The sequence below is a fragment of the Medicago truncatula genome, chromosome 5, assembly GCF_003473485.1.
Source record: "Medicago truncatula cultivar Jemalong A17 chromosome 5, MtrunA17r5.0-ANR, whole genome shotgun sequence".
Lineage (NCBI taxonomy): Eukaryota > Viridiplantae > Streptophyta > Magnoliopsida > Fabales > Fabaceae > Medicago > Medicago truncatula.
This window is the reverse complement of record NC_053046.1, coordinates 40,010,061-40,032,480: the sequence shown is the minus strand read 5'-3', so window position 1 is coordinate 40,032,480 and position 22,420 is coordinate 40,010,061. Positions and strand designations below refer to the sequence as shown.

Sequence of the window (22,420 nt, the reverse complement as noted above, 5' to 3'; positions counted from 1 at the left end):
TTTTTTGCGCTACTTAAAAATCCTGTAAGACACCAATGATGATTTACTTAGGTTCCAAGTAGTCGAATTTTACAACCCTCTCTGCTGTAGATTGTAATATCAGAGACAAGGACCTAATCAATGATAGTTGGTAAAAACAAAAGAAAACATATATCTCGAAATTCAGCTCATATTTAAATACCGGGATAGTAGAACTTGACACAAAATAGCTGTGGAGAAAAATGGAGCGATAGGTCTTGTTTATATCAGTTGAAAACTTATATACATGACTCAAATTCAACTAATATTAATCGTAAAGAATATGATGATTGCGATCTACTTATGGATATGGCTTCTTCAAGGACATTTTTCAAGTACTGGTTTATGGCACCATAGTAGAACTTGACATTAACATTCTTTGTATCGGAGAAAATTCCTGATGCATACTACTCGATCGTTATTTTCATTGTGGCTTTTCAAAATTTATGATTATCAAATGTTATGCCACTTCGTAAGTTCTCGTACATATATTGAATTGAAAAAAAGTCCCTTAAAAACCACAATCATGTCTCTCTGGGTCATAAAAATTGGACATCACTAAGTCATCAGGATAATATTTCGTAGTAGAAAATCAAAAAAGAAAGGGAACTGGAGTTAAAAATCGACCTTCAATGAGCTATGAAGGGATGCATAAAATTGAAAAGTTTACCCTTACTCCTCTTGAACAAAAAGAGAAGGGAGCACAGATGACCCATCAAGCTATAACAACACTTTAAATAATTCAAAATCCCAATGATGTATGTTCCAGTTCTCTCCAATTTTTTGGGGTTATATTATATATATATATATATATATAATACATAAAAGATATGATACACAATATTTTTCCTTGAAACCTCGGTAATGAAAAATATCACCCAAAACACCAGAAATCTGTTGCAAGGCTTTCGCTAGCACACATGTTGACAGCCCAGCAACAATTGAAATGAAAACAAATGGTAGTTCCCGCCACAATTGAAGATAAATAGAAGTGACATCTTCAAGCCAGAGATGATATGAAAAGACACATAACACTCATTTTCCAACCATTCACTAGAAGCAAGACGGTAGTGCAGGCCCATGGCAAACAAAAGCCAACACAACATATGCTATCACAATTAGGATGACTATGAGTGCAATCCTGCAACATGGAAGCTTTTTGTCAGCAAGTTAAAGATCAATGAATTATAATCTGAGGTTTTGTAAAAGCAAGATTTTGTTGTTTAGAACTATGAATTATTCTACCACTACTAAAAACAATCACCATGACATGAAATTTCGAAATTTGCTTAATTGAATTCTTACCAGACAGGTACACTTGCTTTAAATTTTATTTTCTGACAAATAAAAAGGATATTGCACTCTCGATGATATACAAGTCAGAACAACATACAGAAATTCATTTCATGTTTATTTAATATTTTACTTGAAATATGAATATAAAACCTTGATTCTACTGATGTTTTTCCAGCAAATCTTGCTTTTCAGTTTCCTCTGAATTCTCCTACAAAGAGAATTGCCTTGGATACGCCAATTTGGAATTCTAAAGCTCTTCCTAAGGTTGAGATTTTTGTTTCGACGGAATCACTAAATAGAATTCAGACTGAATTACTAATGACTTGTTTCAGGTTACATGCCCTTCTGTGTGCCATGTGTAAACCTAAGTTTCAAACTTTGCAGCACTTATTTCTTCATTGCTTAGCAGCGTAAGTTTTAGAATAAACTATGCAACACTTTGGTTGTTTTGCTAGCATTGCCGTGACCTAGTTCATTGTATCAATTTCAACACACTGGTTTTTGAGTTTATAGTAAGAAGAAAATTAAAATTATGTGGCAATGTGCGGTTTATGAGATTTTGTTTTTGGAAAGGAATACCCTACATCTACAAGGGTATTCACCCTTGAATTGGTCATGGGATCATAGTTTTAACCGCCTTGCGGGCACAATTGTGACTGCATCATCTACAATGTTTCGCAATATCAAGAATCATTGCATAACTGTAATCATGACCCGCAATTTAAAACTGTATGGAATATAATCATTTTATCGTTTATCTTCTGGTCAGAACATTGTTTATTACAGGGTGTCAGTATTCCAGATATGCATCGAAAAATTACAGCCCTCTAACTCTGACTAGTTTGTGAGTACATATATAAATGACTATTAACGGCAAAATAGTTCTACTGGGAAAAAAATCGGCAGATTGAGAAGTTTTTAACAACACTTGAACTTAGAACCTCTACCCAATCCCCACCACCTAGCTTAAGCTGAAGACAGTTCAATCGGAATCATCTAAAAGTCTATCAAATCATCACATTTCTGCTTATAAAAAAAAATCATCACGATTCTTAATCTCTGAGGATTCAAAGGAAACTAGCATACATTTCATCCATGAAATTTTGAAAAAAAAAAACCTATTGATCATGCCAAGAATGATAATTAAAACGAATGCTTTTGTAAAAAAAAAAACAAAACTTATAAACAGATGCTAAAAAAGAGCAATCTACAATATCGTCATACAAACATATATATTAATATAGTACTTACGTGAGCTTGACATTCCTCCACCAGACAGTGCTTCTAAAGCGACGAGCTTGCTTTCTAAAGCGAAATGTATTTCCTTGCATATTAGCAGCTTTATCCACCAGCAATTCCAATCTATCACCTCTATCCAAAACTTTGTCAATATTTTCTATCATAACATTTCTTACCTGTAAAAAAAATAGAAACCTGAGCAAAGACAACCACCGGCACATTCCTAAGTTTGACAAACATTATTCTGATTGAAATTAAGTGTGTTTGTTTCTATTTGGTTGAATTGATTTAAGTTGTTTGTGAGTTTAAGGTAAAATGATTTATGTTTGGACTTTGGATACTTTCACGTGAAAGTGATTTGAACAGTAAATCTCGGTGTAAAAAACATGCTTAGAGGCAAAAGCTACGAATTCTAGCTTCAAGTCAGAATCAACTATAGAGGCAAAATCAATTCTAATAAAAAAGCAAAAAACATAGCAAAATCAATTTTAAATCTGCAGGATCACTTTTGAATGTATGTTTGGTTCCACTTCTAGAGAGACCAAAATTGATTCTGGAGGTGTAGAATTGATTGCGTGTGTTTGGTTGTGTGGTGGGGAGAAGTGATTCTGATAGAATTGATTTTGTAGAATTCGTTTTGGTTTAAAGTAATTATGACTAAAAATGATTTGTGTTTGGATATATTCATGTAAAAAGTGAGTTTAACTATATATTTGTGTGTGAAAATCAATTCTAGAATCAAAAACTACAAATCTTAGCTTCAAGTAGAATCAATTTTGGACACAGAATCAACTTTACTTGATGACAACCAAACATGTCATAACCATGTTTGAAGGCAAAAGCTACAAATTCTAGATTCAAGTTAAAATCAATTCCATAGATAAAATCATTTCTAATCGAGAACACCAAACATATGAAATCAATTTTAAGTTTTAACACTACAGAGAATCACTTTTGACTCTCCCAAAAATGAATCCAAACACGCACACATATGTTTGGACTGACAGTGAATTTGGCAGAATCACAGTATGCCATCATAATTTGGACAAAAGCTACACATTAGATTAGAGTTTCACAAAATCACATTTCCACAGTGATTTCTCAAAACTCAACGTCAATCCAAATATACATTTAATTTTGTAAACTAGATCAGATTAAAATTGAGTTCAAATTCAAGTAACATCTTCTAATTAAACCGTGTAAATTCAAATTTTCAACTAATCACTTATAATTCAATCTATCAGAAGCAAAATCAATTTCAACTAATCAAAATCCACAAAAAAGAAGAACATAACTACTACCTGAGACATTTCACCTTTAAGCCGATTAATCCTATCAGCATTCGGATCACTAGAGAAATACTCCATCTGCTGATTCAAAACCCTAGAAAACTCATCATTCATGGCATAAGCTTCAGCAGTCAAAACCGCACGTCCATAACTCCTAACAAACCTCTGATGAATCTCTTCAAGAAACGCAAACGGAATTCTCCGTCCAACACTATCATCCGCCATACAAAGCACGGTGAGTCCATCGGTCCGTTTCACGTGAAAAATATACCGATCTTGTGAATACGAAACATGTGTGTCGTTGTTTCCCGGAATCTTCTCGAGGATTTGCCGCGCGATTGCAGCGGCGTTGGTTGTTGTTCCGGTGAACTCCGCGAGAACCACTGTTCCACGCGCCACCAGCGCGTAGAGTATACCCATTCTGAATCGTTGATTTTGATTCTGGTTCTGAAGAGAGTGATGGATGAATCAACGGTGAATGTTTGGATCAATGATTCAATTGAACTACTCTATTGTTTTTTTCTATTTGCTTTTTTCTTTTTTAGATTTTTTAGCTTCATCATTATCATTATTGTGCTATCTGTAATTGTGCTGTTTATTTTTTATTTCTTAAGTTGCTTTCATGTTGATTATTTTATTATTTTTGGACTGCTATAAAGTCAAATTTATCCAATAACTTGGGGTGTTAAAAGTGAAAATATTTCAGGTAGTTGAGTTGAATTCTTTAATTTATTACTATATGAAAATTTGGAGTGGGAGAATAGACTATGTGAGAAATACTTTATAATTTCAAATCAAAAGTATTTAGATATATTCACATAAGTGATAAAATTTAAAAGATAAATAATTTAGTCACATCAATTAAATCATTCTCTTTTAAATTTTATAAATCATGTGTATGTCTAAATAAACTTCATCTGGGTTTGTGTCTATACAACTATATACTTTTTTTTTTTGTGAGAGTGTATTATACATTTTTTTATTGAGAGAGTGTACTTATAGTTTTATGAGAAATTCTATCGCAAACATAAATTAAATTTATTTGGCCACACACTCACAAATGAAAAAATTAAAAGAGAATAGATTTAAATGATGTGACCAATTAATTTTTTACATTTGTGTATGTGTGTGCCCAAATAAATTTGATTTGAGTTTGTGCCCATTTAAAAATTGCTATAGTTTTATAATGCATTTTAAAACACCAATGATTTGACTTGACACTAAAAACACATGTTTTACGCTCATGGTTTTTAATTTGAGTTTGAGTTTGACTAGTATCTTTGAAACGAAATAAATGTAGATATTTTTATAAGTGTTTTATGAGATTTCTAAGGTTTTTCTTCTCTTGTACGGGATCATCCTCACTCTAAATCTTTTTCATCAAAGAAAATTTATACATTTTAAGTTTCAATGTGTTTTTGATAGGTAAAAACTAAAAAGAGTATTGGTGAATTATGTTATGTTAATTTGCAGAATTTGAGTAACAAACCTCCTAATTAATGCTCCTAAAGTATTCCTCAACTCATCAAGTGAACCGCTTAGGACTTGAATTTCAATTAGATAAATATAGTTCACTCGATCCATAGATCAATTTTCATTTTATTATATGCTTCTATTTTTTTTAAGAGGATTACATGCTTCTATTTTATTATATGCTTCTATTATATACTTAGAAATTACTCTTTCGTAGTTTATTATATGTCGCAAAAAAATTATTATAATTGATTTGTGAAAAATAAATTCAATTTGTCGATCAAAAGAAATTCAAAGATATTTCATAAAAAAGTTCAAAGATAAGATTGTTAAGTGTTGTTGAGTCTCAAGATATTTGAAGTCGGAAGACCACATAGTTAAAGCAAACAATTAATGAGATTTATGATAGGAGACTGCAGCTGAACCACTATCCCACATGACATGAAAAATACAAGGCTCTAAAGAAAGATTGATGAGGCCAACAAACGTGTTTAGGCATGAAGCAAAATTTGAAGTGAGATATTTTAAAAACTATCAAAAACAAAATTAGATGTTTTTTAGGCCTAACTAGTTTTTTAATATTAAACAAAAACATATTAAATTCATTTACATGATTAAATAATTAATTTTTATTTAATTAATAAAAACAGTAGTGAGTGAGATTAATAAAAATTAAAGTTATTAATTAAATTAGAAAAAATAAGTTTGAGGTCTAACAAAATTAGATTTTTTTAAATACCATACTTTATTGTCAAAAGCACAAAAATGCCATACTTTTGAAAAAAAATTCCAAAACTGCCCTACTTTTACTGGGCCACCTGACACCCCACAACTTGGTGTGTGTACCCTGAAAATTGGCGAAATTTTTGTCTTTATCGTACCCCACAGCTCCAAGTTGTGAGGTACTTTATATATTTTTTAAATTTTTTTTTAAATATCTCACAAGTCAAGATCGTGTGGTATTTTTCAATTTTTTTTTTAAATTTAAATACCCCACAACTCCAGGTTGTGAGGTACCTTGAGTTGTGCCAGCCGCAAATTTTTGTCTCCCACATATTTTTTCTTTCAAGATTTTTATAAAATGATAAAAATAAAAAAAAACTTAATTTCCTAAAATATATATATAATCTACAATCTACAATTATTATAAAAATGTCTTGTCCCACAACTTTGTATTGTGACTCGACGGCGATTTTTTTTACGATGAATTTCTTGAGGGTCATGTTGGTCTTCATCATCAATATTTGTAGTTTGTTGTATTTGCCTACTAGACCCAACGTCAATGACACATCGTGTTCTCTTGTAGGCCATCCCAAATCCATAAATTGCTCATTGAAGTTCATTGACAAACAACCCAAAGACAGATTACTATAGTCAGTTTGATCAACAGAATTTTCAAAATTAAAGTCAATACCCGGAGAGAAATGAGATAGTAGGTTTGTTGTACATTGGGTTGTCATATTGTGGGTTGTTATTGGTGGGGTAAATGGTGTTGGACAGTCCAGCTTGGTTTGGGTCATTATATGAGGAGTAGTTGGTGTTGGACGGGCCAACTTGGTTTGAGTCATTGTAACCAAAGTTTAGCATTGAATTTTCTTGGTAAGTTGACTGATAATGAGGCGTGTATGCATTTTTCGGGGTGGTATATGGTGGTGGTTGGATGATATTTTGTTGTGGGGTATCGAGAAATTGTGTGGTAAATTGATGAAATAATATATTTTAATTAATTTATTAAAACTAAATTTTAAATTTTTTAGTCAAAACACGTTACCCAAGTTGGTATGGGCGGACAAGACACAACTCAAGGTACCTCACAACTTGGAGTTGTGGGGTATTTAAATTTAAAAAAAAAAAAAAAAAACTGAAAAATACCACACACAATCTTGACTTGTGGGGTATATAAAAAATTAAAAAAAAATATATATATATATATATATAAAGTACCTCACAACTTGAAGTTGTGGGGTACAATAAAGACAAAAATTTCACCAATTTTCAGGGTACCCAACAACTTCAAGTTGTGGGGTGTCGGGTGGCCCATAAAAAGTAGGGTAGTTTTGGAAAAAATTTCAAAAGTAGGGTATTTTTGCGTTTTTGGCAATAAAGTAGGGTATTTTAAAAAAAATCGCATATAGAAATATTGATTAGAAACAAGATTTTTTTTTAATACCCTACCTTAAAAAAGTAGGGCAGTTTTGGAAATTATTTTAAGAGTAGAGTATTTTTGTGTTTTTGGCAATAAAGTAGGGTATAAAAAAAAATTCACAAAATTGAAGTCTGGTAAGCTGTTGTAAAGGACATATGATAAAGTACGTGAAACCAAACAGCCTAAAAGTGTGACAAGATTAGAAGAATACAGTGGAAGCAAATGTCTATGCATCATGCATAAGAAAAGCTATGAAGTACTTGTAGACTGTACTTATGTGGAGTTCCAGAAGAGGCAATATTAGAAACGAAAATGTTCTTTTTACACGTATTTTGACCTAGAAGAAAATCACACTAGCTCGATATGTGTTTAGTGTCGGACATTATGTAAAACTAAGACCTTTGTATTCTTTGTGGTTATTATGAAATTAGTTTCTTAGACCATTGTACTTGCAGAAAAAGTACAATAATGATTCTAGGGTTAAGAATCGTCTATTAGGGTTTAGACTGATAATTCCCTCCCTGAGAGTGTTCTCAAGGGTGATATTTATAGCCCTCTATGGACTTGGGTTTTGATTGCTTAGTCTCCAAGTAATAAGGATATTTAGGTATTTTGGGCGATCTCTAGAAGGTTCTAGAGTTTTAGTAAGGCGGCTATCTGGGAATCATGCGCCTTGGGCCTTTGGGCTTTCTTCAAGGGCGCTGAGTCCTTTATGAAGGTCTAAGAAGCCCTTTTGGAGGTCTTTTAGATCCTTAGGAATATTATGACGGTCCACAGCCCCCAAGCACAAGTCTTGGTACAAGGCGTGGTGCTTTAGAGCTGAAGAAAAGATTTTAGGCAAGTTCTGGGGTTCCTAGGGGCGACGTGTTTTAGGAGAGCGCCCTTGGAACCTACAGATCTTTGGGAGAACCCCTTTTAGGTCCTTAGGAATATTATGACGGTCCACAGCCCCCAAGCACAAGTCTTGGTACAAGGCGTGGTGCTTTAGTTGTACAACGATATTACTGGCGTTCTAATGTTTTTTAATGCCTGCCTTTTTTGGCAAACACTTTTTTGATTTTGACGAGTAACTTATGCATCTTTCCATCGTAATTTCCTTGGAAGTTTCCTGTTTTCTTTGATCAATTTATACTTTGAACTGAATACTTGGCCTAATTTCCTTAACAAAGGTCTTTTTTGATTCGTTCTTTTTAACTTTTAATGAAGTTAAACCTTTAAAGGCAATTTGCTCATACAATAAACGTTTGTTTGCTATGATAATAAGACATTGCCTATCAGCTCTTTGATAGTACAATTCTTTGGTTTCTTTTTAGGAATCATCTTCTTTTCTCCCTTTCACGGGGTCGCTGAGTTAGAGCTCTTAAAAAGAATTAACCCTTTCATGGGCACTCTTGTTGATTTAAAAATATCGGGCCGCCTTTATCAGGTCGGACAGTCGATTTGAATATCGGGCCGCCTAGAACCGGTCGGACAGTCGATTTGAAAATATCGGGCCGCCTTTAACAGGTCGGACAGTCAATTTGAATATCGGGCTGCCTAGAACCGGTCGGACAGTCGATTTGAATATATCGGGCCGCCTTTAACAGGTCGGACAATCAATTTGAATATCGGGCTGCCTAGAACCGGTCGGACAGTCGATTTGAATATATCGAGCCGCCTTTAACAGGTCGGACAGTCGATTTGAATATCGGGCCGCCCAGAACCGGTCGGACAGTCGATTTGAAAATATCGGGCCGCCTTTAACAGGTCGGACAGTCGATTTGAAAATATCGGGCCGCCTTTAACAGGTCGGACAGTCGATTTGAAAATATCGGGCCGCCTTTAACAGGTCGGACAGTCGATTTAAATATCGGGCCGCCTAGAACCGGTCGGACAGTCGATTTGAATGTATCGGGCCGCCGAGTCAGAGCCTTCAAAAGGTTGACCCTTTGATGGGCGGACTGTCGATTTTAATATATCGGGCCGCCGAGTCAGAGCCTTAAAAAGGTTGATCCAGTTTGGGCGGTCTGTCGATACTTCTTCTTATAAAAAACTTGCAAAACAAATCTCAAAGGTCGAAAAAGTTATTTTAGAATATAACTCCGCGTTTCATCTTTATGTTTTCCATGGCGGGACTATTGCTTCCATGCTCGTTTAATTATGGCGTGTTGATTGGCGAGTTCTCTCTTTTCATTCATCTAGCCCTTGGCGGGCTTGTTGGTATCCCAACCTTGATTTATCTGAAATATAACAATTTCTCCAAACTTCCAAAGTAATCAGTATCATAAATAAACGAGTCCTTTAATCATAGGCAATCATATTTAATGGAAACTAACTATTCTTTGTCTTCTTTCATTTAGCTCGCTTACACTTTGTATTTCTCTTCCTTTCATCCTCTCCTCTTCATTCTTCTAATAAAATGAGAATTGAATAAAGTATTTATTCTTTCTAACTCGGGACTGTCTCACCCATTATCTTGTCGTGCTCCTATTAAATCCAAACTAATTCGCTCACTCTACTATGTAAAGCTAATTTTGACTATAAGACTTATTATCCACATATGATGTATATGCACCAAAAAATAATTGCAACATAAACAAAATCGATAAGAGACTTCGAAATTAAAAATCATGATAGATGATAAATATATATGTATGTGTTTATATATCATAATCATAATGCAGACTACCGTAATTTAGAATCATGATAGTTTCTTCTACCTATTTTTCTTATTTGTTGTGCTTTTTTCTCTCATAATTTAAGAAATTGGAACTAACTCGCCCATTATCCTATTTATTTGCCAATCCGAGTAAAAACAAAAATATAATAGGCTATCAAAGAATAAGTCGGTTCTCAATATACAATTGTCCTACACGTAAAGATCGGAAAGATGAAACCTGAACGTTATTTTTCTTTCTGAGTCACGAGAGACGTTGTTACGGTTGCGCAGTGTTCCCTTGGTTCGTTGAAGTTCTTGCCCCTCTTGTTAATTCGTAGAATTCTCTTTACAAAGATATTACATACATACTCGAACAAATCATGTTAGTTACTTTCAAATCAACTGTCGAAACCCATAATATCATAAATACGGTTTATTTACAAAAATTTAAAGAAACGGAGTATACGGTCCCCTTTTGAGAATGCTACTACTATACTTCCTATCATATCAGAGAGTATTTAGTTATTAACTTAAATTTCTTGCCACAATTTGCAAACCTGCTGTCTATCTAATGCTCTTAAAACTTCTAGAGATCATGTCCACATTCTATATAACAAAGAGGTGCAGCAGTAAACTTGATATGTTGAGCCCAATAAATGTCTGATTAAAATCTTTAACATTAACATTTCCATAATGAATACAGTTAACAAAACCGTAATAATATGCAATTTGTTATACGTCGTTAACTTTCATTGCATACAAAATTGAAGCTATATCGAATGCAATTCTACTGAATAAATCTCTACCCTGGTACTTTGATAAGCAGCAAGATAAACATGTACACCAGTCATTCACTACTAAAAAAACAAAAATTAGTGAGGGAAAACGTAAAATCCCTCTCTAATTCCATCACTAAATTTTGCGACCAAGGAATTTGTGAGGAATTTCATTTTTTCCGTCACTAATTTCCCTCGCTAATTTTGCTTTTTCTAGTAGTGATTAAACATATATTTCAACCAATTCTTAAAAGAAACGGGAGCATTTGAATATATATCTTAGTTAAAGAGTTTTTCAAAAAGTACTTTATCATAGGAAACCTTACATATAAGCTATTTCTTAAATACATGAACGTGTACCCTGCCGCCTAATGATTATGGACCTAACTCTGAGAATTAGTTTTTAGAAACTTTAATTTGGCGATGAATACTTAATCATGGCAGTATAGTTGGTACTTGGTGGTCATACACTTAAGAGCAAACAGAAACAAAAAACTATACAGCTAGGCAAGGAGGCGAGCAGAAAGAAAGACAAAGTTAACTTAGAAAAGTAAAATAAATAACGGATGATACGTTTACAGTATTACCGCATGATAACTGAAGTACTTTGTTCGATCAAAGTAATTATATAAGTAATATTAGAACAAGAACTTACACGTCGATGTTCTTTTTCCAAGCAGGTACCGATCCAGTAAGAAGGTTTCCAGTTAAAAATCAGATTTCAGATAGCAATATATATCATGATCCTCATGTACATAATTTGGTATAACGCTGCTTTATGGTTTGTTGATGTCCTCTCAAGACGGCGTCGGTAGGGTTCATGGCGGTGTGATTCTTAGCGGCTTCGATGATGAGATGGATGTGGAGGTCAGTGATGACGGCCTCAAACAAGGCTGGATTGAAGTGTGGCTCGGGTCAGTTTTACCGTTTCCCCACATACGGCGCCAACTGTACTTGCAGAAAAAGTACAATAATGATTCTAGGGTTAAGAATCGTCTATTAGGGTTTAGACTGATAATTCCCTCCCTGAGAGTGCTCTCAAGGGTGATATTTATAGCCCTCTATGGGCTTGGGTTTTTATTGCTTAGTCTCCAAGTAATAGGGGTATTTAGGTATTTTGGGCGATCTCTAGAAGGTTCTAGAGTTTTAGTAAGGCGGCTATCTGGGAATCATGCGCCTTGGGCCTTTGGGCTTTCTTCAAGGGCGCTGAGTCCTTTCTGAAGGTCTAAGAAGCCCTTTTGGAGGTCTTTTAGATCCTTAGGAATATTATGACGGTCCAACCATCTATAATGGAGAGTCCTTCCTCTATTAAACACCATTGTAAATAAACACTTCCTTTGTGACATTAATAAATATGGTGCTTATAAAGGGGGGTATTTTTTATAGACATCCCCTCTCTCCTATTACTCATGGTGCCCACATGTATAATTAATTCTATTTTTTATATATTTAATTATTGTATTATTTTGATATTAAAAAATAATTATATAATAGTTGTAAATAATAGTTTAATTTGATTCCCTAAAACAAAATAGTTAAGGATAATATTGCACAATATGATTTTAGAAGACCAAAGACACACATATGCTAGTAATTTTAGGGTCATGTTAACCAGTGCCCGTTAAGGGAACCAGAAAAAGAAAGTTTTAAAATAAAAAATACACTTTATTGACTTTTAAGGAATTGACAACATAATTTCCGAGGTAATACATACTATATATGCTCCTAAACTAGTGCCCTGGGGGCACTAGTTAACATTACCGTAATTTTAATTATGATCATTCCAACAATGATGTTGCAAGGAATGAAATACATAATGGTCCTCATCCAAATCTTGCCCCATCCATACCTACAAAGGAGAACACAAATTCAAGATAAACAAACTCATCTTCAACTTCAACATGATCTTGTGGAGCATATTTGACAACGCTTTGGGGATGATAGGCAACAAGATTAGTTGTTATTTAGATTATGTAGATTTATCATCATTCATTTTATATTGTTTTTTCAATTTTTAACATTTTCTTGAATTATTAATAAAAATAAAATAAAAATGTTCATTTTTTAAATAATTTATAATTAAATTACTTCAATATTTTAAAATTATATTTATGAATGAGTATATAAATTATTGTTAAGATGTAATGATATAGAGTTATTGCTGAGATCCAATTAATAATTATTTGAGCTGCTAGGTTGGAGAGATTTAGTGTTTATTAAGTACACCCTCTGGTCACTAATATAAGCAAAAAATTCACTTTTTAAATACATTCAATTAATGATGTATACGGTCTTTATTATATGTCACATACATCATTAATTAAATGTATCTAAAAAATGAATTTTTGCTTATATTAGTGATTGAATGGTGTATTAATTATAAAACGAATGATGTGTACGGTCTGAATCCATTTAAGCATCCAAATGAGGTGCTGCATTGTGGATGGTCTTATCAACCATAACTAAATTTTGAGTACACAATGTTTATGGAATTGTGTTCCTGTTTTAATTTTAGTTTTAAGAGGCATTGAAAACTTGTTTTTTTTTTTTTTTGAAGAGGCTGAAAACTTGTTTTATTAAAGCATCATATTCATGTGTGCCCTTCGAGAGCAAAGCATCACGTGGCCACCTCTTTGTTTATTTACCTAAATTTTTGGTTCAAGAGAAAAATGAGTGCGTTGCATGCACGTTACTATTGGTTTACATAATTACATTAGTTGTCAAAGCAAGCTTTTTTGTTTGCCAAAGTTGTCAAAGCAAGCTTAGCATATAAAAAACTGGATTTGAATGATTTTGGAGTGAAATTTTTCTCTTATACTATTTTTATAGTGCCTTCCCTTTCTTTCTCTGATAAATCTATCGACCATGTCACCATCCTCCCGAAAAGCTCATGTTTCTAAAGGATGTTCTTTTATAGGAAAGCATGTTTTAACCATATTTATCGAATGGGACTAAAAATAGTGCCTCAGCCTGCCTGCATATATTGTTAAAGCAGGTGTTGATTATTCTTGAAGGGAGCCACTATGATAATTTTATAGGTTAAATATATTTTTAGTCCTTACGTTTTGCATAGTCCCTACATTTCATTAAATGTTTTTAAAATTCACACATTTGATCTCTGTTATCAAATTAGTCTCTGCTGTTAATTCTCTAACGGAATATTGATGTGCTAGTTAGTGGTTATAAAGCCGTAAGAAAGTTCAATGTTGATGTTACTAGCAATACCTTGGAGATCTGCTTGTACTGGGCTGGAAAAGGGACACAGTCTCTACCAAATAAATCAGTATATGGTCCTCTTATATCAGCCATATCAGTGGAATCATCTACTGAGTTATACTTTGTTTGTTCCTAATCTTATGCTAATCTCCTTGTTATGATCTAATATTTAAAATGTCTTGTATGATAATCAAACAGATTCTCCACCTGAAAGTCTATCTGCATGAGCTGTGGTTGGAGTATTTGGTTGGTATACTGCGGTGGAAAGGATGTTGGAAAGAAAAATTCTTGGGCAGAGGAATCTATATTGTTTTGGGTTTAATTTTAAAAAAATTCTGATTTTTTTTAATATTATTGAATATATATTTTTTATTTATTTAATTTATAAAATGATTTTATGGCATTTTTTATTTTTTAATTCATTATTTATACACATGGCATATCATGCAGGCGTTGACATATCAAAATTGAACAAAAAGACTATTATTGCAAAGGAACTAAATCTTAGGGAGCTAAAATTGTAGTTTTTGTACATAAGGGTCAAAATCGCAACTTTTTAAAAGTTAAGGGGAAAAAAATGCACTTTAACCAAAATTATACTCACATTACCCTCTAAATAATAAATTCATCATTGACGGACCTTGTTAATTTACCAGCACTAAAAACTCTTTGCAGCACAGGAGTTCCTAGTGATTGATTCCTTTGGTCTTTGGAATCGTTCAACGAGTTTTCTATCGGTAGAGTTCGTGCATTATTCTACGAAAACAAGTTAAGAAGTCAAATTGAAATTGAAATTGAAATGTCTTTCTTTATGTACATTCTTTGAGTACCAACAAATTGTGTCGTGAATGACATAATTGCCATTGTAAAAACGATCTTTTTTTCTTTCTTTTTTTGGTATATATATAATAAAGTTCAAACGTATTAGATTCCAAAACTCATTAAAATTAGAACAAACTTCAAAATTCAATGAAAGTTAAACATGCAATTTTACTAATGAAGTAACTTTTTATCTATTAAGTCAATATTTAATGACTAACAATTCATATTTGTTAAACATATGAACACGACTCTTAGCAAATACGACTCATTTCATGTTAATGACAACAAAGTGAAATGTCTTTGTTTATGTACATTCTTTGAGCACCAACATTTAAAATAAGGAGACTAACACTTCATATTTTTAAAAATGTGCAAATAGTTATTTTTCATCCTTAATTGTGCAACACGCAACCATAATAATTTTTCAATGTAGTGAAATTACAAAATAATTATTGATTGTGCTTTATATTAGTCATAATCGTTTTCAAAAAGAACACACGCTTCTAATTCTGATCAAAAAACATTTCATATATACTCTTCTTTTTGACCCTCTACATATTAACCCACCACAATTCGATCCTCCCAGAGCTCCAAGATTACGACGTCAATGAAAATATTTTAACGTCAACAATTATTTTAACTAACAGAATACACAATAAAAAATTACTCCATCCATCCCTATATATAAACACAATTTTATTAAAAATAAAGAGTGTTTATATATAGAAACGGATGGAGTATTTCATAATTTCTGTTGTAATTTCGAGACTATTGTAATTCAAATGACTATTTCCCATTTTAAAAATAGATACCAAAAATGCATTTAAAGCAACTAAAGTAAAACGCTCACACTTGTCAGACACTATATGACACCATTTATGTATCATTGGGATACCAATGTTATATAACATTGGTCAATGAAAGTGTGCCACATAGGAAGGTCTAAAGAAGAACGAGAAAAGATATACATGTGAAATGCTATGTGGCACATCTTTGTTGACCAATGTTATATAATATTGGTATTACAATGGTACACCACTTGTCCCACACTTCAATATTTAAAGACACATCCAAATATGAAATATACGGTGTGATCATTCACCTAACCTCCTTAACAAATGTAACGAAAAATACAAAAAGTTGACCGTAGATTTATATACGCTGCATGTTGATGAGAATTTCAGGACAGACATAAAATGAAGATAGAAAGTGAATTGAATTTTTCTTCTAAACAAAGTGAATTGAATTTGTGTGGTTCATATTCTAAAGTTTAGTAGTATTCTTGTGATGTGATGCATCAAATCAAATTAATCATTTAAATATTACAAGAATATGACAAACACACTTCAATTTTCTCTTAACAATTTAATAAATAATTCAATTTCTCCATTCTCATTTCTTTGATCATAATCAAATTTTAACGATGGCATCATTCTGCCGGCGGTGTCCCGACGCCGGAGCCATAATACTTCCCGCCGGTGTTACACTCCGGCGATCGGAGATGACTGCCGGAGATTACGGGATCAGATATGGCTATTCTCCACGGAAAACGAGACTGTTGAGAATGAAGTTCACGGTGGTTGTCGCCGCCGGGGACGGCGGCTCACGGCGGATAATGGAGAAGGTGGGGCCATGCAATTACGCGGTGGAGGATGGGAGTGTAGGGAATGATGACGTGGCGGGGAGGAGTGGGAATAAGGCGGCGGAGGTGGCGGTGGCCGCGGCAGCAACGGTGGTGATGGGTGTCGGAAACAGAGTTCTTTATAAGTTAGCTTTGGTTCCTTTGAAACAGTATCCTTTCTTCCTTGCACAGCTTTCCACTTTCGGGTACTTCATTCACTTTTCTTTCTTTTCTTTTTGTAATGTCACCTCGGTGTCGGACACCGGATACATCTTTCACCAGAAATGTCGGTGCTATAGAGTTGCTAACACTTTATTTATTTTTTTAGAGAGTACAGATATCATTATTTAGTGGAATTTTGTGGATTTGATCAAAAGTTTGAATTGCTGTTAGAGAAGGTTCGAATCCCAGCTAAGAGGTGTTTACATTTAGTGTTTGATAGTAACTCAGAACATAACTACCTCCGATGGAGGGAACTTATAGGAAACAAAAAGAAAATATAGTTGTTAGAGTAACGACCCTACCATGATCCTTATATTGTGGAGAATCAAGGTCAAATGTGGACGATATAGACTCAGATCATTTCATCGGTAATCAACTTAATTACGCGCATAGATCATAAGCACATATCATATCATATGAATGGTTATATATAAGCTATTTCTGTTATAAAAGATAAAATAAAGTCAAACTGTTTTCGTATAAATGATAAGTTGTTTTTTAAGCTATCATAGATAGCTGATGGAAATAAGCTGTTCTCATAAGCTCTCTTAAACAGTCTTACACGTGTTTATATGCTGGTAGACAAGGTCAAATAAGAAAATCCAAACAAGCCCTCAATAGGAGTTACGGTGATATAAGAACAATAATTTCACAATTTTGATCGCGGTCGCAAATCTTTATTTTAATCCTTGAATATGATAAAATTTGGGGAGTTGAAATGAGGGAGTGATGTGTTTTATGTTTTTTTTTCTCAGATATGTGATTGTGTACTTTGGTATTATGTATATTCGGCACCGTGCCGGCATTGTTACTGATGAGATGTTAAGTTTGCCAAAGACACCATTTGTTGTTATTGGTCTTTTGGAGGCTCTTGCTGCTGCAACTGGAATGGCTGCAGGAGGTAGTTTTCCATTATTTTTTCTTTGCTTCGGATTGCATTTTCAACGCACTATTCTATCCATGAGTAATCATATCAAATTTTGTTTTCTAGATTACAAAAAGTATTTAAATTTCGCTGCAGGGCATTTTGTTTATGAGAGTGAAAAACATTTAGTGTTGTTAAACTGATGCAATGTAATATACTACACACTCATTTTACTCAAACATTCTATCATACATCTCACTATTATTGTATCGTTTAAGTAATAATGTTATGTTATCCTTTGCCAAAAAACAGTTTTGTTATGTTATAACAAGATGATGAAATGTACTTAAGTTAACGTGTTACACTTGTTTATTAGATTACTACTATTATCACATATAATAAGCTAGTGTATTAGCATGAATAAAACATATTTTTCTATCCCTTCCCCTTAAGTTCAACACGAGTTTGCGTTTCATCTTTGGCTTTTGTCATTAGATGCTATGTTTACGTTGTATGATTTATCTCTTCACCAACATGATCATACAACAACAACAACCAAACCTTTTCCCACTAAGTGGGGTCAGCTACATGGATCAATTACGCTATAATGTTCTATCATACATCATATTTCGGTCCAACTCATAATCTGAATTTAATTTGATAATTTTCTGTGCTCTTTCTTGTATCAGCAATTCTCTCGGGAGCTTCAATTCCAATTTTGTCTCAGGTAAACGAATATAGCAATTAAGTGCTCGCTTGCTGTCATCTGCGTGATTTATCTAGCAGTTGACAATCTTTACTTAGTTAATGATATTTGTATCCAAATGAAGTATATCAATTTCAGAATCATCTACAAACCTTTGATACAAACTAATATGAACTGAAAATTTCTTCAATACTGATACCAAATTGGTGTATGCATACTAACTCCAAAGTAGAAGCCCTTGGATATTTTTCGTCCTGTATGGCTAGTCATGTTCTCCCTGGTCGCATATTTGCTCAAAAAATTTAAACAAACTTGGCCTCTGTTTAGCTCATCTATGTGTAGGTAAAACTAAAGAAGCATAGTTAATTCGAAAACTTATTCTGTTGCAGACCTTTCTAGTGTGGCAAATTCTCCTGTCAATTATTTTTCTTGGGAGAAGATATAAAGTCAACCACCTACTTGGATGCTTTCTTGTCACAATTGGTGTAGTTGTTACTGTAGCAAGGTAAGTGGTACATGTTAATTTTTTTAAGGGATGCCATGTTTTGGTGGTGGCTCTGTTTGTGAGTGTCACTAAGGGCAATGCATTCTTGAATCTTCAACATGTGTGTTTTAAGAGATTGCATGTGAAAGACTATTTAGGCCCTGTTTGGATAAACAATTTTATGAAGTGCTTATATATAACCTATTTTTATAATAAAAGATAAAATTAAGTCATATGGTTTTCAAATAAACTATAAGCTTGTTCATAAGCTATCTTGAAGAGCTTATGAAAATATGCCGAAAACAGCTTGGATATGTGATAAGTCGTTTCCATAAGCTCTGATAAACAATCTCACAAGGGAATATGCCAGTATGATATAAGGTTTCTTCTTCAACATGTGTTTTAAGAGATTGCAGGTCAAAGACTAGTTAATGCTTTCAAATTGTAATGGTAGATTTCATGCTGTACAACAAAGTCAAAATTATGATTTCATATGTTAAATCTTATGAGGGACTCCATATGATATATTACTTGTGTTCCTTTGTGATTTTTAAAATCAAAGTTTGAAGGATTTCCTGTTGTAAAAACATTGGAAACATTACTCTTTGCAACATTGGAAATATACGTTACTATCCGGTAGGAACTATCTGAGATTTGTTTTTACTGTCTAGGCCTTTTTATTTATACCACTATTTACTATTGTAGTGGACCGGATGCTGGAAATTCATTAAAGGATGGTGGTTTATTTTGGAGTCTTTTGATGATTGTTTCATTTTTACTTCAAGCAGCTGATACCGTTCTGAAGGTTATTATTATCTGCTAAAGTTCATTGCATTTTCCTCAACTTTCAAACAATTTTTTTCATGGCTAAAACTGGCATTTTCTTACTTTGCAGGAGCTAATCTTTTTGGATGCAAACAAAAAACTAAAGGTAGGCACAGTGTTGACTTCCAAATTGTTTTCATTCATAAATTTATGCAAATCATGGCTTTTAAAAAGTATTGTATTGGGGGGAGTCATGGTCGCATCGTGATCCTTGGTATTGTGGATAGTTGTGGACAAATGCAGCCTCAATTGCGATAAAAAACCTTGATGTCACGGTTCAATTCACAACTGCAAACCTTTATTTAAAACATTTTGAAAACAATATTACTAAATTGCAATAGCAATTTTATAATAACTTCCGTGATACATGATGGATTCATTTTAATAATCAAACTCGACAATGCATTCTTTTGTTGTTCAACACTCTAAACTAGATTTTTTTTGAACTTGTATTTTTTCATTTTTCCCATGAGAGGAAATAATACGTTAGTATTATCTGAAACAGGGAGGCTCTGTGGACCTGTTTGTTGTCAACTCATATGGATCTGCATTCCAAGTAGGTATCCTTCAATCTGTCGCAAATATTCAACGTTTGTACTACATAGAAATGTTTACAAATATCCTTACCAATGTATGTCTAAATGACTAAAGGTATATGATCAGTGTAGGCACTATTCATATGCCTTCTTCTCCCATTCTTGTCAAAACTATGGGGTGTCCCCTTCAGTCAACTACCAAACTACCTCAAAGATGGTGCAGCTTGCTTCCTAAATGTTGGTACATTATCAAGTGGTAAGCTCTATTTCCTTTTCCTTATTGTCATATCTTTTATAGACCAGTTTGGTGTGCGTACCCTTAAAAATATTAGTATATTATTTAGATGTTATGTTAGTATTTTCTCCTTCCTCAGAGTTTGAATCTCGGTCCTTTAACTCCTCAAATCAACTGAGCTACCCAAATCCTATTATCTTGCTTTGATTTGTATCGTCTCTTATATAGCCTCAATGTTACAAGGCAGGATGAATTTGCATGTAAAGTTTCAAGAATTGCAATTATCTGTCTGATGGGATTGGGCTGGCTCAGAATCCTAATTTTGTATTCTTAATTTTGTGATTATTATGATACAAAAAAGAAAGTATTCTTTTTGATTCCAGGATGTGACGGTGCGCCTCTGCTGCCATTGCTGTTTATTATTGTAAACATTGGTTTCAATATTGCATTGCTTCATCTCCTGAAGATCTCTTCAGCTGTTGTATCTTGTCTTGCCTCAACATTTTCAGGTATGCTTGTTTCACAGAAGTATAGCTACACTGACGTTGATATATTGTGTAACGACAACTATGAAATATCAAGTTATTTACTATTTTTGCAGTGTTGTTCATGTGTATGTAATTGAATATTCTTGTTTCACATGATCTTGTTTTAAGAAGTTTATTTGGGGTTCTCGACTAGAAATGATTCTAACTTGAAGCTAAAGTTTGTGGCTTTTACTTTAATGTAAACGTATCCAACCATAAATAATTTTTCCTGAAACACACTTTTTGCTAAAATCAATTTTCACCGCTGTAGAATAAACCCACACTAAATTATAAATGCATGTTGATGTGAATTATGAGGTTATACTAAACTGATATATACAATTTGGCTTTGTGGCAGTTCCAATATCTATCTATGTGTTCACACTTCAATTGCCATACCTTGGTGTTGCCTCATCTCTTCCGACAGGCTTTGTGGCAGGGGCCATAGTTCTCATTATTGGCTTACTCATTTATGCATGGACTCCTTCAAATGGCTCTTCAGGTGCTTCCTTCTCAGAGGGTTCCACCTAGAGAAGCTAGAATGAATTGAAACAAATGAGTTGAGATTCTACTGCAGAAGGTTCAACACTAAAAGTAGTGACAGATTCAGGCCCAATTTTCAATGATGACTACATGAAATAGAAAGGAAAATGTTGTTGTTGTTGTTGTTGTTGTTGTAGTAGTATATAATATGTTTACTCAATAAATTGCTAGTAGGTATTCATGAAAAGCTTAAAAGCTCGAGTGATAAAGAAAGAGTAGGGATAGAAAAGTTCTCAAAATCCAATTTTTGTGTAAGCTGAAAAAGTAAATAAAAGGAGAGTAAAAGTCAATTTTGTTGACTAAGGATGTACAATTATTATGAATATATATAATAAATATGTTTTTGGTCACTATTCATATCATCAAATATAATAATTTAACTGACTTACATGCATGTTTTTTACACTAAAGAAAGCTTAGTTATATAGAGGGATTAATCTCCACAATTTGGTTTATAATTTTCTTTTTATTTAAAACAATTCACTTTTTAATCTTAAAAGAAAGTGTATTGATGAGAGTGTACATTTTTTTTTTGTTACAATGAGAGTGTACATTGTTGAGATAAATCTTAAACATCAAAATGAAAAAAATACGGAAACAAGAATTTAGACACAATATTTGGACAAGTAGCATTAATTGTCACTCTTGTAGAGTATATGGACAAGTAGCATTAATTTATACCATGCCATCTAGTGGATTCATGATCTTGACTTTGAGGTTGATTTGAGAAGAGTATCTGATTATGGATAAAAACAAACATTATTGTAATTTACATTTAACGAACTTTTGTGTTCATTAACTATGAGACGGTGAATGAAGTTGTCCATGAATTACCAAAGACAATCACATCCTCAACGTGTATTAACGTTTTGATTGCTAATGAAATGCTATAAATATAATCTTTCTAAAAAAAAAAGATTTCGACACACATAAAAATACACAT

General features: G+C 33.2%; 2 protein-coding genes across 3 annotated transcripts; one reads left to right on the top strand and one right to left on the bottom strand.

Moving 5' to 3' along the window:
* Nucleotides 1–628: 628 nt before the first annotated feature.
* LOC11432340 (vesicle-associated membrane protein 711) lies at nt 629–4,424 on the bottom strand. Its single transcript, XM_003617190.4, has 3 exons — nt 3,855–4,424; nt 2,566–2,729; nt 629–1,159 (listed from the first exon to the last, which is right to left on the bottom strand). The coding sequence occupies exons 1-3, from the start codon at nt 4,260–4,262 to the stop codon at nt 1,072–1,074; spliced, it is 660 nt and encodes a 219-aa protein (XP_003617238.1). The 5' UTR covers nt 4,263–4,424; the 3' UTR covers nt 629–1,071.
* An 11,743-nt stretch (nt 4,425–16,167) lies between these two features.
* LOC11431856 (protein CLT1, chloroplastic) lies at nt 16,168–21,827 on the top strand. 2 transcript variants are annotated; one of them, XR_003012557.2, is made up of 10 exons: nt 16,168–16,740; nt 17,512–17,657; nt 18,311–18,348; nt 18,717–18,832; nt 19,517–19,616; nt 19,707–19,742; nt 20,142–20,196; nt 20,305–20,428; nt 20,791–20,916; nt 21,293–21,309. XR_003012557.2 is itself a non-coding variant. In XM_003617187.4 (10 exons), the coding sequence occupies exons 1-10, from the start codon at nt 16,337–16,339 to the stop codon at nt 21,463–21,465; spliced, it is 1,314 nt and encodes a 437-aa protein (XP_003617235.2). In that variant the 5' UTR covers nt 16,180–16,336; the 3' UTR covers nt 21,466–21,827. The 2 variants fall into 2 exon arrangements, 1 of the variants encoding a protein (XP_003617235.2); XM_003617187.4 differs by having other exon boundaries at nt 16,180–16,740; nt 20,142–20,192; nt 21,293–21,827.
* The last annotated feature ends 593 nt before the right edge of the window (nt 21,828–22,420 follow it).

What these genes read in the sequence shown, in the direction of transcription:
- LOC11431856 (XM_003617187.4), top strand. Translation starts at nt 16,337, where the DNA reads ATGGCATCATTCTGCCGGCGGTGTCCCGACGCCGGAGCCATAATACTT. An exon ending in ATGCAAACAAAAAACTAAAG is followed by an intron (nt 19,743 to 20,141) that starts GTAGGCACAGTG and finishes TATCTGAAACAG; the next exon opens with GGAGGCTCTGTGGACCTGTT. An exon ending in TGTTGGTACATTATCAAGTG is followed by an intron (nt 20,429 to 20,790) that starts GTAAGCTCTATT and finishes TTTTGATTCCAG; the next exon opens with GATGTGACGGTGCGCCTCTG.
- LOC11432340 (XM_003617190.4), bottom strand. Translation starts at nt 4,262, where the DNA reads ATGGGTATACTCTACGCGCTGGTGGCGCGTGGAACAGTGGTTCTCGCG. An exon ending in TTAAAGGTGAAATGTCTCAG is followed by an intron (nt 2,730 to 3,854) that starts GTAGTAGTTATG and finishes TTTTTTTTACAG; the next exon opens with GTAAGAAATGTTATGATAGA. An exon ending in TGGAGGAATGTCAAGCTCAC is followed by an intron (nt 1,160 to 2,565) that starts GTAAGTACTATA and finishes TCCATGTTGCAG; the next exon opens with GATTGCACTCATAGTCATCC.